This window comes from Poecile atricapillus, chromosome 10 (genome assembly GCF_030490865.1).
Source record: "Poecile atricapillus isolate bPoeAtr1 chromosome 10, bPoeAtr1.hap1, whole genome shotgun sequence".
Classification (NCBI taxonomy): Eukaryota; Metazoa; Chordata; class Aves; order Passeriformes; family Paridae; genus Poecile; species Poecile atricapillus.
Window position 1 is genome coordinate 18,474,172 of NC_081258.1, and position 15,724 is coordinate 18,489,895.

General features: G+C 45.8%; 1 protein-coding gene across 1 annotated transcript; it reads right to left on the reverse strand.

Moving 5' to 3' along the window:
• Positions 1-385: 385 nt before the first annotated feature.
• KCNG4 (potassium voltage-gated channel modifier subfamily G member 4) lies at positions 386-14,392 on the reverse strand. The gene is made up of 3 exons (XM_058846252.1): positions 14,282-14,392; positions 12,650-13,449; positions 386-1,195 (listed from the first exon to the last, which is right to left on the reverse strand). Exons 2-3 carry the CDS (start codon positions 13,397-13,399, stop codon positions 386-388), a joined length of 1,560 nt encoding a protein of 519 aa, XP_058702235.1. The 5' UTR covers positions 13,400-13,449; positions 14,282-14,392.
• Positions 14,393-15,724: the final 1,332 nt, after the last annotated feature.

Below are 15,724 nucleotides of genomic sequence, written 5' to 3' on the forward strand. Positions count from 1 at the left end.
AGGCTCAGTTCCCTGTGGGGATGTGTTTGATGGGAGATTCCAGGCTCAGTTCCCTGTGGGGATGTGTTTGATGTTCCCAGTGGGGATGTGTTTGATGTTCCCTGTGGGGATGTGTTTGATGGGGGACACCAGGCTCAGTTCCCTGTGTGGATGTGTTTGATGGGAACACCAGGCTCAGTTCCCTGTGGGGATGTGTTTGATGTTCCCTGTGGGGATGTGTCTGATGTTCCCTGTGTGGATGTGTTTGATGGGGGACACCAGGCTCAGTTCCCTGTGTGGATGTGTTTGATGGGGGACACCAGGCTCAGTTCCCAGTGGGGATGTGTTTGATGGGGGACACCAGGCTCAGTTCCCTGTGTGGATGTGTTTGATAGGAACACCAGGCTCAGTTCCCAGTGGGGATGTGTTTGATGTTCCCTGTGGGGATGTGTTTGATGGGGGACACCTGGCCATCCAGGATCAGGCTGTCAGTCTCGTTGAAGGTGTCGCTCTCCCCGGAGCGATTGGCGTTCTTCGCTCGGCTCAGCCGCGACTGCAGCCGCTCATGCTCCTTGCGCAGCTCGGAGTAGGAGTGGGAGAAGGTGTGGAATATCGAGGTTGCGGGGAAGGACATGATGAGGATCCCGCTGAGGATGCTGCTGAGAGCCACCATCTGGCCCGGCACGCTCCGCGGCACCATGTCCCCGTAGCCCACGGTGGTCATGGAGATGATGGCCCACCAGTAGGAGGCGGGGATGCTGGTGAACTCCAGCACCCTGCCCGACTCGTTCTCGGCCAGGTAGACCAGCGGGGAGAAGAGGGTGACGGCCACACACAGGAAGAGCAGCAGCAGCCCGAATTCCCGCGTGCACTTGCGCACGGTGAGGCCCAGCGTCTGCAGCCCCAGGGAGTGCCGGGCAAGGCGCATGACGTACAGGATCCTCAAGGCACGTAAAACACGTAGCACCAAGCCCACCTTCTCCAGGTAGGTGTTGCTGCTCGGCCTGTCCTCCTCCTCGCTGGAGTCGTCCTCGGAGAAGATGAGGGAGACGTAGTAGGGGGAAATGGCCATGAAGTCAATGATGTTCAGGGGTCCTTTGAAGAACTGACACTTGCTCCTGGCCTGGATGAACCGCAGGCAGAACTCCAGGGAGAACCACGCCACGCAGATGGTCTCGATGACGAAGATGTAATAGCACTTCTGGGAACACTCACCCTGGCACAAGACAGAGAGGGAAATAAACAAAAGAACAGTCTGTGAACCGGCATCCAAAGACACTGAGGGAGAAGCAATATGGATCTGCCTGAGTCACTGGTGCCAGAGATAAACAAACCCCAGCTCACAGGTAGCGTGGCAGCTGTCCTTGAATCGTGTACAGAGAATATTGAGCTCATGAAATAGCTGAACAAACAGATCTACCTGCCTGCCTCATTTTACTGTGCTGCTTCTTGCAAACTACTTGAATGAAACCCATCCATGTTTAAAGTCCTGGCATGCAGGCTGTAAGTCTTGAATTATTCCCACTTTCTGCTGCACTTGGGAGTAACAAGCCTTTTTGTGTTATAGAATTGGCCAGTAGAGGTTCCCCTTCAGGAGTGTGTTTTACCCTGCCCAGCCCTCAGAACAATTTAGCTCTGTAGCAGCGTTTGGGGATTTTTCCTTTCTGCACAGTAAGCTGTCGAGTCTGTATTTTACCCCTAAAATGAAACACCACAAAAGCTAATGAAGTCCTGGCCCTGCACGCAGGGTCAGGCTGTGGCTCCATTTGCAGTCTGTGCTGGAGTGCATTGATGTTTGCAGAGCTGCTGACTGGGCTTGATGAGATTGCCTGCAATCAGCAGTTGTGTTGTGCAGCACTCACTCTTTCTGAGCCCTGAATTATCGTTCAGCACAGCCTGGACTCTGAGCAGACCTGCCTCTGGCCACTCCAATGATGTGGCCTCTCAATTATTCATTGCTCCCATCAAGATTTACTTAATTTTTTGTTAGCTGGGCTGAATTTCCAGTACATCTGTTATTTATTTGCCTGTAGATGTTTTCAGGTGACATTGCTCTCAGATCATGGTGGGGTTTTCCCTATTCCTTCCTTAGAAAACAGAAGAAAAGAAATTCTGTTTGCTGGAAGGTTTAACCATGAAGATGTAGGGTGTCTTTTGAATGAGTGTGAAATTTCAAGATGTAGCAGTGCAGAGACAGTTTGGGAGATTTTTAATTCTTGCCACCCTCAGTGACCTCAGTATTCCCTATGGAAATTCATATTTACTTAGTGAAGGCAATTTATGCTGTCAGCATAATGAGAACATGCTCAATGGCTTCACATTGGGAGATGGATGTAATCCCAAGAGTCTGTATGTGAATGTTTTATATATTAGGAACATTTGTATATATTATGGAATGCACCTGACTTAATTTCTACAGAACATCCCTCTCTAATGTCAGTCTCTTCAAACATTCTTCATCCTTTTGAATATCCTGCTCAAAAGCAGCGAATATTGAAATAAGGGGGGGTGGGTAAGGAAATTTCAAGCACCAAAGCAAATTTCTATTTCTCCCAGTAGTTCTGAGGATTTTTACACCCCAGTGTTTTATGTTGCTCTCAGAACTGCTGTCCAAAGAACAGGCAGAACACACTGACTTCAAATCTCTGTTCTCAACAAAATACTGATGCCTCTGTGTCAGTGGGAGATTGCAAATTTATTTTGCCACCACATTCCCATTAGTTATTTGCAGTATGGCCCAAATACCCTGACTCATGAAAGGCTTTTTTTGCCCAAATGTCCAATAAATAAATCTCTGTTCCACAACAACTTCTATACAATTCCTCTTTCTGAACAAACCAGACACATTTGAATATTCAAGTGTTCAGCACCTGCCAACACAAACCACAACAAACTCCCTCCCTTCACCTCACCGTGAGCTAGAATAGAATTCTGGGGTTTTATTTCCAGATCTTTGAGTCAAATTTTCACTGAGCTTTTCCTCCTGCTGCTGCAGTTTTGCTCATGGTGGAGTGGGAGCTCTAAAAGCTCCAAGCTGGAATGGTGCTGACCTTGAGCAAGAGGGGAAGATGAGATTTTATTTATAACTGACCACAGCTTGTTTTGGGAGGGCTTTTTCAACAAATCTATCTGACATCAATCTGTACTCAACCTGCCACTGACTTTGACAAGAGAACAGGCCCAGCAGTGAGTATGTAACTCTTTATACTTTATTCATCCTGCAGATTTACTTTTCAACAATGCAAGAATTTATCAGGATTTATGGAACTTGCCTCCAGCAGAAATTCTACAACCTGTGATATAAACGTAATAAAATGAGTGCCTGATATTGATCTTCTGTATGAAATGAGCATTTGGCTCAGCAATGAATGAAACAATATTTTGTGTGTAAAAAGATATACATATTAAGCCTGGTGCCTGAAATATTAAGTGGTTTCTTAGATTTATAAATTACCTCAAAGAAGCAAAGGAGCTGTTTTAAACTACTCTACCACCAGAGAGAGTGAAAAAGTCAAGCTTCCTTTGATTATCCCCTTCTGGTGTATAAGAGAGTGACTTATTTTCCATGTTCTCTTATGTGCTGGAGTTTATAGTGTTACAGTGAGATTGCTCATTTTAGGATATTTCTGTTAAATTCTCTTTAAATAGGAAAAAACCCCAAAAAATTAGGTTCCTAATAAAAGAGAAGAACAGCAGTACTGAGTGCAGTTAACCCAGTTCCCTCAACAGCCAGAGGAAACCGAGGCAACTCTCCTGGCTTCTGTTTTCCACTCACAGAATCCCAGAATGGTTTGGGTAGAAGGGACCTTGAAGACCAGGTTGCTCCAGCCTGGCCTTGGATGCTTCCAGGGATGGGGCAGCAAAAAAGAAATTTATTCACTAGTTGTGAATTCCAGCTAAATGTGCTTGAGATATATGCCACTCACAAGATAAAAAGAGATAAATTTCCCAGCCTCTTAGTTTGCCAGGGAACATTAATTAAAGTGCAATGATGTCTAGGATAACAAACAAAATCAGATCCCAGAGTTCTGCAGCACTAGCCTAACATACAACAGGCATAAATCTCATCTAGTGAAAATAATATCTTTTCATGCATCAATAATTTTAGTTATGCCCAGGGAGTCTGAATCAGAATTTCCCCTGAAGAATATATCTCTCATCTATCCATGCTGGTTTCCAGATGCTGCTCACTCTTTTTATGTGTTCTAGATGAAGAAAAACTTTGTTGCTATTATTGAATAACTGTATGACACCACCAAGGAACTGCTCTTGTTCCTTTAGGGTCTGCTCTGTGCTGATCATTTGTGTCCCACCTGCCTGCATTCTTTAATTCACAATTAAAATATGCTTTGGAAAACTTGTTCTGAATCATTGCTTGATCCACCAGTGAGTTTCCTACTGTCAGAGATTTACACCAATACCTTTTTCAGAGGCTATTTACCCTTTATTCCCCCTTAATCTGATGCACAATGAGGAAAGAAATCCTGTTATTCCCATTATGTTGGGAGAGCAGTGTTGCAGCTGTGTGAGGATAAAATTGGATAAGTACCAACTTTCTGCCCTGGGTGTGATTGACTCTAAGTGGAAGTTTATTGGCAGCAATCTGAGTCTGTTTTCTGTGGTGTGTAATTTGGGATTTCCCACAATCTATAAACAGGGTGGAGTCTGAGAGGTAAAACAAGCAAAACCACAGCATTTCTTCCTGTGCTTGCCAGGGAGCTCAGCTCAGGATGGTGTCAGTGATTCCGAGTGTTTCCTGTGTCAAACCATCTATCCCCAAATTAAATAGCAAGAGTTCCTCCAATGCTTGTAAAACACTTTGCTAATAAGCACAGCTTGATCAGTATCTGGATTATTTCAGAATCATGTCATATTTCCAGAGCCTTAGAGGGAAAAATCAATGTGTACCTCAGCACAAGGCTTATATGTTGCTTAGACAGCACACTGGTGAGAAAGGAATCTCGTGTTATTTATGAAGCCAAGCTGATAAAAGTCCTTGAACCCAGCTAGAAGTCATGGCTGAACCCCTGCATGCAAACACTGTTATTCCCAGGGCACATTGATGAGAACCAGCGGGCTCATCATCATAAAACAAAGGAGCAAGGGGCTGAGAGGATCAGAGCCCTGCTCCCAGGCAGCGACCGCTCCCGAGGAAAGGCGCTCCTGGTGCTCAGTGACCCACACCTAATGGAGCCAGAGCCAGGCAAGGAGCTCAAAGAGCACATTCCCCATCCTATTGGATCTAGAGGAGTTTCCCTGAGCACAGGACGTGCACCTCTTGTCGCTCTGCAGTGGAAGGACAGGCTGCCAGGATGTCACCTGGCTCCGTGGCTGCTGCAAGGTCATGGTTCTCTTCTGCTGGCAGGTGCAGGTTCTGTCTGGCACGGCCAGGCTGCTGCTCAGATCCTTCCTGTGGTGCACACACTGCTCTGTGGGCCATGTCCAGGGGAGTGGCAGCAGATGGGCTCAGCCTGTCCTGTGCCTCCTGACCTGCCTTCTGCCAGCACTTATCCCAGCGAGACTGCTCTTCCTGCAGCCTGGCCCTGTGGCCAAAGCCAGCCAGCCCTCCAGGTGCAGGGTTCAGAAGTAAAACCAGCAGGAATTTCCCTCTCCAAGCCCAAGGTTGCCATTTCCTGGGGGCTCTTTTCCAGCCTTTTGCACTTCCCAGTCGCACCTGGGCAGGGAATCCTGGTGTAGAGCTTCCCCCTGAGCAATTCCCTCCGTGTGAGAAATACCAACTAATGGCATGGTGAAAAAACAACCTTTGGTCTGCCACAGACCCAAGGCAGTGGGAATAGAGGCTGCAAGTCTGGAGAAGGGTTAGGAGGGAGCAGAGGCAGAGCAAGACCTGGGTGTAGGGAGCAGAGCTGCCCAGCTGGCTCCAAGCTGTTCTCATCCCTCTGGCAGCTGGAGATGAGCAGATACAGGGCAGAAATCCCTTCTGGCTGTGAGGAGAAGGCTTGGTTAGGAAATGTGGTGCCAATCCGTGTTCCCTGCATACCTGAGCTCCGGGATCCAGCTGCAGTGCTGCAGGTACTGCTGAATCACTGCGGCCGCATTGACGCTGGGATTTGAATAATTAAACCACGCTCTGCTGAATCAAATGGTGGGGAGGGAGAGCTTGGAAACCCTCTGTTATGGATCACATCAGCACTTGGATTTATGGTTTCAGCCTGATGCAGTAAAATCAGAAGGTTACAGCTGAGAAAGAGACTCTAACCTGATTTAGGGAATGATGAGCTTGTTAAAGCAGTGCTGCCCGTTCTGAGAACACAATGAGTTCCCACTTGTTCTAATTGATGGGAAAGAAGCCTGGACTGAGGAAAACAATTGCTACAACTACAACTTTTGAGGAAACTAAACTAATATTGGTATTGTGTTAATGTAGACTTTAGAAAGAACAGGAAAAGAAATTTATGCTCTGTGTCCATCAAATAATTATCCCCTCTGGGGCAGAAGTGTACCTAAAATAAAATGTTACAATTAACTTTTAAATTTGGGTCCCTAGTCTGCAAACACTCTGAGAGTGAGTCTGAAGGATGTGAATTTGATTTAAACCAGTTGATTAAAAAAAAAGTGTTGGTGTTAGCAGAAGGATGTGAAAGAGTAAACTTTTTCTTGTTTTTCTAGTCAGGAATCTAACAGGCAATGTAACTGTGAAGAGCAGTATAGTCAAAATTACAAGGAATTTATCTGGACTTGGGAGGAAAACCTTCAACTGATGGTTTTGCTGCTGGTCAAAGCACTTTGCTATTACCATATCTTTATTTCTTTTCTCACAGTATTGTAAATTCTTTGGAGCAGAAATTCCTTCTCACTGTAACTGGAGTACAGGGAGTCCCAAATACGGTTTAATCTGTTTTAAGGGAAGATACTGGTGCTAATGAGAGGTGCTGGCACTGTGGGAAGGAACTTGGAGGATAAATTAGTTTCCAGCAGAGTGTTCCAGAGATGGAATGCCTCCATGAAAGGGAACACCCATCTTCCCAAAGCAGGCATTTATTGAACACTCACCTGTGCCGAGCCCCTTGAGGAGAGGCAGGCGAGGGGAGTGAGCAGGATTTGGTAACTATTACAACCCCGAAAGCAGCAGGAGGGGAAAGAACTCCTGTTTGCCAGTGAGGGACATGTGCTGGCACACTGCACAGCTGTTGGTGCACTGCCCAGTGCCGCACAGCTGGCACAGCTGGCACAGCTGGGTGACCCCAGGATGGCGTGCAGAGCTGGGAGCCTTAGCGCTGCTAAGCCAAAGGGGGATGAACATAAGGCAAACTAATAATGTCTAATTGTGCTTCCTGAACACTTGCTTTGGCAAGCCAGCCATCCACTCTCTCTCCCTGGAGGGCCAGGGGTTTGTGCAAACACTCATTTTGTATGGCAGAGGACACAGATGGTCAGCAGTGCCCACCCCCGCAGTGCCCTTTTGGCTGTGCAGAGCAGGGTTTAAATGATGTGAACTTTATCAGTGTTGTACACAACGGGCTCAGTGCTGGATTGTGCACTTCTGGGTGCCTGGCAAGTGGTCACTGATAATGTGGAACTCTGAAATCAGGGTTTTAACGTAACGCTGCGGTTTCAAAGTCAAAGTTCCCGGTGTTTCTGACCTCAAAAAATAAAAAAAGGGCAGATCCCATAAAGCAATAATTCATAAATAGATATCCAAGTCCTGGGCTTGAACATTTCTGTTGTTTAATGGCTTCCTATTTAACCTTTCTTCAATCATTATTAATTTAACTAATTCAGTCCATGGAGCACACAGATTAGCTGGGTTCTACTGTGCTGAGTACAGCTAGAGAAGGAGGTTTTTGGTGCTCCACTGGAAAACATTTTCCTACTTTCCTTGCTGATCAAAATGGTCAGAAAAAAATCAGAATTGCACTGGATGCTTGGACAATTTAAGAGAGGGATTGTCTGCAGAAAGTGACCTGATAAGAACCTGCAGTAGAGTGCTTGAGCAGATGCAATAAAGCCAAAGCACATCCAGCTTCATTTTTTTTCCAAGTAATTTCAAGTTATATGTATATAGCAGTGTATTTATAGATAGGCATGTACACATATGCCTTTATAGTCTTACACATTAAATGAGCATTATATTTTCTTTCTCTTCACAGTAAGGGAAATAAATTGGGTTTTTTCCCCCTGTAAAATAAATTTATTCCAGTTTTAAATAAAACCTGTTTCTTGGCAGTTTCTCCCGGTGTGCAATCCAAATATTCTTTAGTAGTGTGCAGAAAACTTCAGCAACATCAAGCATTGAAAAACTAATCAGGGCCTCCAGAATAATGGTGTAGAATAAAAAAAATAATAATTTAGAAAAGGTTCTATATGTTAAGCACTTGGTTCTCCTCATCTGTTCATGTTTTTTGGATTCTAAGTGCAAGCAGGGACCAGAAATTTACTCTCTTAAAAGGAACTTGATTTTCACATAAGCAAATGATCCCAGGAAAAGCAGCTTTAAAAAAAAATTAATATTCTGTGTTTCAGGATAAAACCTTCACATGAGACAACAGTGGCTTCAGCTTATGATGATTTTGTTTCATTAGGTTCTATAAAATACCTAAAGCAATTCCAAGCTTATCAAGGTCAGTTAAGAGCAAACACAAAAATTAGTAGTAACAAGGTCCAGGAATGGAAATATCTGGAAATTTCTTCCCCCTGACCTTAATTTTCTGCCTTTCTGAAGCACAGACCTTGCTGGAGCTCTTCTGCTGAGTCATTTCTCCAGAGGATGCCAGTTTAAGGGACTCATTAAATGAAATATCTCGTCCTAAGGAAAGTCCCAAGAGCACTTCAAAGTGTTCTCCCTCTCCAGGCCCTTCTGCAGTGGTTTTATCCCACATTTTCTGGTGTAATGATGTTTTCCTCCTTTGGGTTGGATGTGCTGAGCAGGGGCTGTTTCAGTGACCCCTCTTAGATCCTGACTGTGACTCTTGCATGGGGCTGGGACTCACAGGGGGCTTTGATGGGATTCTGTCCTGTCTCTAGTGGGATGATCTGAATTTCTTCATTTGAGGGTAATACTGGTGAATTTTGTCACTTCAGCTTTCCTATCCTGTGTGCTTGGTCCCCAGTTCAGATTTGCAGTCCTGCCAAGCTGCCTGTTCAGATCAATAACAGATTTCCTCACCTCTAAATATGCCAGTTTTCCTATCTCTACGTGCTTTGATTAATGCACAGTGATGATATTAAATCTTTTTTACCAAATAATGATTAAAGCTTTTTTACCAAGGACAATTTGAGCTCCATAAAGAACTGATATCAAATATCACGGACAAGGATCTATTGCCCCTGGAGAATTTGGATAATTCTGTTGTTTTGTTCCTAAATAACACAACCTTGTTGATCACTCCTCTTTCCTTAGCCTCATAAATGATAAAACCTTTTGGATATGTATTTCATCTTAAGACTCAAACTTGAGCTCACCAGAGCTCTCCCTCTGCTACTCTGCATTTTTGCTGAACTTTTTGCTCACCCTTCACCTGGGACTGTTCTCTCTGGGTTGAGATTCACAGCGTGTGCTTATATGACACAAACTTACAGAAACCTTCACCCAAATCTCGGTGTTTTTCTTTCTGAACGCCATTTAACACATTTTGAAGTGTGTGCACGGTGCTGGTTATAACAACCCCTGTTTTATTTGGCTCTCAGCTGCGTTGCCCACCCGAATCTCCCCCTGTGGTCCCCTCTCTGGCCCTGGCCATGGCTCTCCCCTCCCCTGGTTGCCAGGGTGACTGGGTTTCCCTGATGCAGATGCTCTCTCCTGGCTCCCTGCCATCCCTCTCCCGGAGACAGAGCGGAGTTTTCACTTTCCCTCGCACACTGAGGACTCCTGGTTGCTCTTCTGCCTGCCCAGGCAGCTTTCCTCCCTCCTGAGCAGAGCTGCCTGAGCAGCTGCTGGAAGGACGAGGGATCTGCTGTGCCTGCAGGGTGGGATCAGCAGCCTCTGAGCCATCTCACTGAAGTCACCTTGCACTATTTTTCCTTTTTTTTTTTTTTTTTTTTTCCCTTTCTTTTTTTGACTCTGATCCTTCTTGAGCTGGAGTCCAGCCAGTTTTCATTCTCTTAATGTGGCTGTGATGATGAGGAGGAGCAGGACCCCAGAGTGGTACATATGCAGCAGAGGTAAAGCCTTTTTTGTCTGTTTTTCAGAAGGGGTGATATGGATAAATTCAATTTCCAGCATTAGTGACATTGGAAAATGGATCCTTGCAGTACTTTAAAGGATATTTACCTCAGAGCTTTTGCCAAGCTTTAAATCAGAATTGAATAAGCCTCACAATAGAGCATTATTAAATTAGGTGCGGAATTTCAGGTTGTTCAGAAACTTTGTGAAGGAATTTGACTGTTTTCTGTCACTGAGCAAACAGATATTGAATTATCTTTGTGCTCAGCCCAAAAACTGAAAAATTCAGGTCCTACATGCCTGTTTCAGGCTGTTGGTAAATGTGGCCCCACCTTGGAATCACTCTCTGAGGCCAGTGAACAGTTCTGAGTAACAAATCAACGGAGAGTTGCAATTTGCAAAGTATGACTCAGCTGCAGCCAAGAAATCCTAATTTTAGTCAATTAACTTCATGGAGTTATTTTTCCAGCTCTAGTTAAAATGCTCTTTTGAGGTCCCCGTAAGGAAATCTTAGTTGTTGCAGGCTAAGAATTTAGGGATGCCAAAACTGTTTGTTAGTAGTTGAGATTCTCTGCTTTTCCACAAGGCATGAGTATTTTGTCTCATCTATTCCCCTGTGTTTCCTGTGGCAGAACATCACATAATTCAAAAAACAAGACTTTTAATACTCTGTATTCTGGGGCACAATGAAAAAGTGCATTAGGCTGGTGCTCTAAGTGTAAATTATGGAATGCTTCCAAATACAATGTTCCCAAATACAATTTCCAAACAAATGTGGTCCTTTCCTCGAGTTCATCCTTCACCCTCTCCCCTGCACTTTCAACAATCCATCTCTTGAGCTTGTTTCGATGCAGTTTGCTTGTTTTTAAAGCAGTGGTACATATGCAAATCTCTAAGTAGTAATGTCATCCTTGTTTTATAGGAAATCCAGGAACAGCAGCTTCACTGCAGCTCCCAGACACACTCACAACCCTCAGCATGCTTTTCTTCCTAACTTCATAAATTATTTTTAAAACACACAACCCCTTACATCCAGCAGAGTTCTGCTCCTGTGCTGGCTCTTCTGCACGGGACTTATTTACCAAAGCTTTTCCTGCAGTGGCTGGGAAATGAAGATAAAAAAGCATCGAGCCACTTCCATTAACAAAGTTAGTAGGAAGCACTTGCTGGAGCAGTTTGTAATGTTTGTACATCGAGCTGGAAGAAGGATGTTCTATATTTAAAGTACTTCCTTGGAAGAAGCATTGGAACAGTGTTAACAGCTTTTCCTGTGAACACAGTTTTCCCTTTTTTTTCAGCCAAAAAGTAATAGCTGAGGAAGGCTGCAAGAGCACCAGGCTTATTCCTGATGGATTGGAGCCTTCCTGAGCAAATGGAAGTTAATAGTCAAGGGGTTAAAATGGAAAAGGGAATGATCTGAGATTTCAGCCTCCTGTGCAGTCCTGTTTTATTCCAAGACATCAAATATCAGGACATATTTTAACCATGACAAGGCTGCTTTGACCAATGGCTTGACCAGTAAAATAGATACAGATTTTTGTCTTGTGCTATAAATGTAAAAAATGACTTTATTCATCAATGTATGACACTCTGAGGAGTGCCTTGTCTTACAGCAGGTGTTGGGGCAGGGGGTTTCTTTGACACAGATTTCCTCAGCACTTTTGGAAGGGCAATTTGCAAATGAAGTGCAGAATTCATTACCCAGATTAGTGAAGGTTATTTGATGAATTTGGACATTACCACTTCTGAAATAACTTTGGATTCTTACTTTTCCTCTGGTCTATTATTACAAAAATAAATCTTTTAAATGCTGAAATATTTACAGCAGTGTTATAGAGCAGATATGTGTGATACAGGCTTGATTTATTTGCCCTGAATTAATGTGGATGAGTTCTCTGAGAAGGGTTTAAATGCAGTGAGCTGTTCAGATAGTGCTTGGTATTGCTCCTACAATATGTACATATATATGGGGAAAATACAGAATTCTCTTAGCATGGAATTGTGATTTTTGGAGGCACAGCTTTTAAGTATCAGCCTGTGCAAAAATACTTCATCTGCCTCTCATCCTTCAATCTTTATGTGACTACTGAAATGTAACATATAAAAATTAATGAATATTTCTCCCTCTTTAAGCATCTGAAAGTTTTATCACAAGGGAAGATGTCCAGCTGTTTTAAAAGTAAAGATATCAGAGGAAAATATTGCTGTAGCTGATGTGTCCAAAGGAGAGATTGCCTGTAACTAGAGAGTGAAGCATCTTGAAAACTCCACAATGTCAGTTTGAGAGTCTCGGTGCTAACAAGTTAATCTTACACTGGCAGCTGCTTCTCAAGAAGGAAAAACAGCCCTATACTGGAGACCTGAAATATCTGCTCTGTCATCCAAAAGCTTTCTTGTATTTTAGCTAAAAATCAGTATAATATTTGTTCCCATTATTCTTAACCTATCCCTTGAAATGACAGAACCAATTTGAGCCATTGCTGTGTTCTCTGTCACAGACTGTGCCATTAACTCTGTGGTTAGACCAGTTAAGAAGGACTGACTTACCCTGTCCTCTTCAGCTCTCAAGTCTGGCATTGTGCTCACACAAAGGCTGACAGCTGTGGTGGCCACAAAGAGGATGGAGAGACAAGCAAAGACTTTGCCTGGCAGTCCTGACTGGGGATTTTCCACCATATCTCGGAGTCTGTTCATGAACTGCCCAAATCTGGTTTTCTCATCCAAGACGCACGAAGCTTCCCTGCTCCTCCGGAGCTCCTCTTCCTTGCGGATCTCGGCCAGCTCCTGCAGTTTCTGGAACAGTTTCCGAAAGCAGCAGTTCTCCAGGTTGGATTCCTCAATGCCCCAGTACCTCAGCTCCTCCTGGAAAGACAAGGCACACATGTCTCTCAAGAGCATCAGCTTCCCTGCTGCTAGGAAGCTGACAATCATCCCAAACGCGTTGGGGTTCCTGTCAAAGAAGAACTCGTGGGTGTCTTCATCGTAATCGTCGCACAGCTGGATGATTTCTTCGTAGCTGCTGCAAAGCTTTAGTTTGCTCAGTCTGGTCAGGGGAAACTCGTCTAAAGTACTCCAAGGCAGCAGGTACTTGATGCCTCCTACGTTGATCATGATCTCTGTCTTTAGATCGGCTGCAGACGCTTGGTCCGGGTGGTAAATCCTCCTGGCTCTCTGGTAATGGACCCCCTTGACAGAAGGGGTTTCCACGCAGATGGGAAGGAAGTGGCTCAAGGAATTGCAGGAGTTGTAGCTGATGTTGCTATAGTCTTGGTCACTGCCTCTGGAGAGAATAGGCATCTCTAAGAGTTCTCACCGGGACATCCAGAACGGCATCAGAGCAGGGGGATCTGTCAGCCAGCAGATACAGGGAGGAGAAGAAAACATAGCAGAGGTTACTGCGAGGGAAAAGGTGTTTCCAGGCACTTTCCTCGGTCAGGAAATTAGTGAGCGACTGTTTTGTAAGTAGAAGTCACCTCTGTGCTTCTTCCTGGAACCTGCAGCCCGTGAATGAGCTTTGCTTTGCAGCCTCATTGGTTGTCTGGCAACACAGGCACGGAGCAGAGCTACAGCCTCATTCATAATTATCACCGAGGCTCTGCCAATCCAGCCGGGAACACCTCGGGCTCTTCTCCCAGCAGCTCCGGGCACCCTTACATCCCGGTAATTTCCCGGTCGCTGTCGCTTCGCTTTCTTGTTTCCACGCGCTAACTGGACTAAGCTGCTTAATAGTTATTAGAGACAGAGTGGTCAATTACCTGCCATCAATCAGCGAAGTTCCTGATTGCTTTATCTGGATGCTCAGACCGTGCTGCCTCTCGCCGCACGCCCGTTCTGCTTCCCGGGGGGATTGCGAGGATTAGCGGGGAGAGCTTTACACAATGCCTTAAGTGAGGAAATTCTGTCTAAATGATGACTATTCTGATCAACCCGACCTCGTGTCACTGCAAATTACTGAGGAGCTGGAGGGGAACCTTTGCCCACCGCGGGGAAAACTTTTGTGATGCAGGTAGAAAGTGTTCTCCCAGCTCGGAGCGGGGCAGCGATTGAAACACTCCTCTCCTCCTTTCAGGGGCAAACCCCTGCTTCTGCCCGCAGTCCCTAGAGATTAAAAAGCACATTTTTTCCCCCCAAGTCAGCGAAGTGCGAGCACTGCAAGGAAAGTTTCCCGAAGTCGCTTACCGGCAGGGCGGAGCAGCTGCCCCGCAGGTGATGCTCACATGCCGCACACGGGGCAGGCTCCGGCAGCAGCTCCTGGGAATATGGTCCGGGATGGATCACATGGAAAATCCCTGCAGCACTCTGGAGCTGGCCGTCTCTTCCCTCCTCCGCTTCTTTCCTGGAAGGGGGAAGCAGGCGTGTGTGTTGATGTAACATATGTTGTGCTGAGGTGTCCCGAGGGGCAGCTCCTCTGCTGGGAGATGCTGGGGAGAGCTGGTGGATCCTGCCCTCTCCCTGTCCCTCCTCTCCTTCCCCCGGGACTGTCAGTGTGGTCCTGGAAGAGGAGGGGAGAGGGAAGGGGGAAGGGCTTAGGAATAATCTCTCCAGCATCCCTCCGTGTATCCAGCAGGCAGCAGGCAGCAACGGGGTAAGAACACGGAGTACAAGTCCCTGGCTAATGAGGTTTAATAATCAGTAAATTCTGGCAAATCTCCTTAATAAAACAATTTCAGTGTCTATTAACTCCTTCCATCATAGTCATGCTAGAGCCTCTTGGTCTGGAGAAACCAGTTAAATTTCTCAGCAGCAGTTTCCATCACCTGCATCCCTTCTGAAACTGGGATTTGCTCTTTAATGTCCCTCGATGGAAAGGGGAATTTGTAGTGTCCATGGATGCTGTGCCTCAGCATTCCTCTGTTATGGAAGAGCTTTCCTTCCATAAAAGAGAGGACCTCTGGCTTGTAAAGCACAGGTGCTGAGCACTCTCTTTTCCAGATCTGCAGTGCTTTTCCAACAGCCAAGAACATTTTCCTCTTCTCTTTACAGGTGATGGGAAACCAAACCTTATCATTTTCTCGCTTTGCTCATGCATGGCTCTAGGGGACTGGGCTTGCTGTAATGATTTTGGGTTCTGCAGTTGGGATGGCAGAGATTTCACACAAATTCTGTTTGCTTGGCCTCCATTCTTGGGTCCAAGAAAGCTGGGGTCAGGTTCTGTGGCCAGGTGTCCTCTGTGGGGCTCCCCAGGCAGTGAGGAAAGCCTTGGCTTGTGTCTGCAGCCAGCGTGGCTGAAAGCTCTGAGGTGAACCCTGTCTCCAGAGAGATGTGTGAACCTGTGGGGTTTAAATGGCACACTGAGAGTGTGAAGGGCACCAGGAGATGTGAGAAGGGGACACAACGCAGGTGCTCCTCACGCCTGTGATGTGTGAGGGGCTGGTGGAGCCCTGAGCTGCTGCTCCTCAGCTCTTTATCAGCGCTGAGCGAGGCTATGGCACAGCCTAGGACAGGAAACCTTTGCTAATTGGGCTTTTGGGGCACATCTCTCTGGGCCACGTGGTGCCCACAAGATTAACTTCTTATCAGGCTTCAGCACCGGGGTTTTCACTCCAGCTCTAATTATGCCATCCTCAGAGGAAGACCAGAGAGATGCCTGAAGGCTGCGGAGTTGTGGGAGCACAGCTCGGA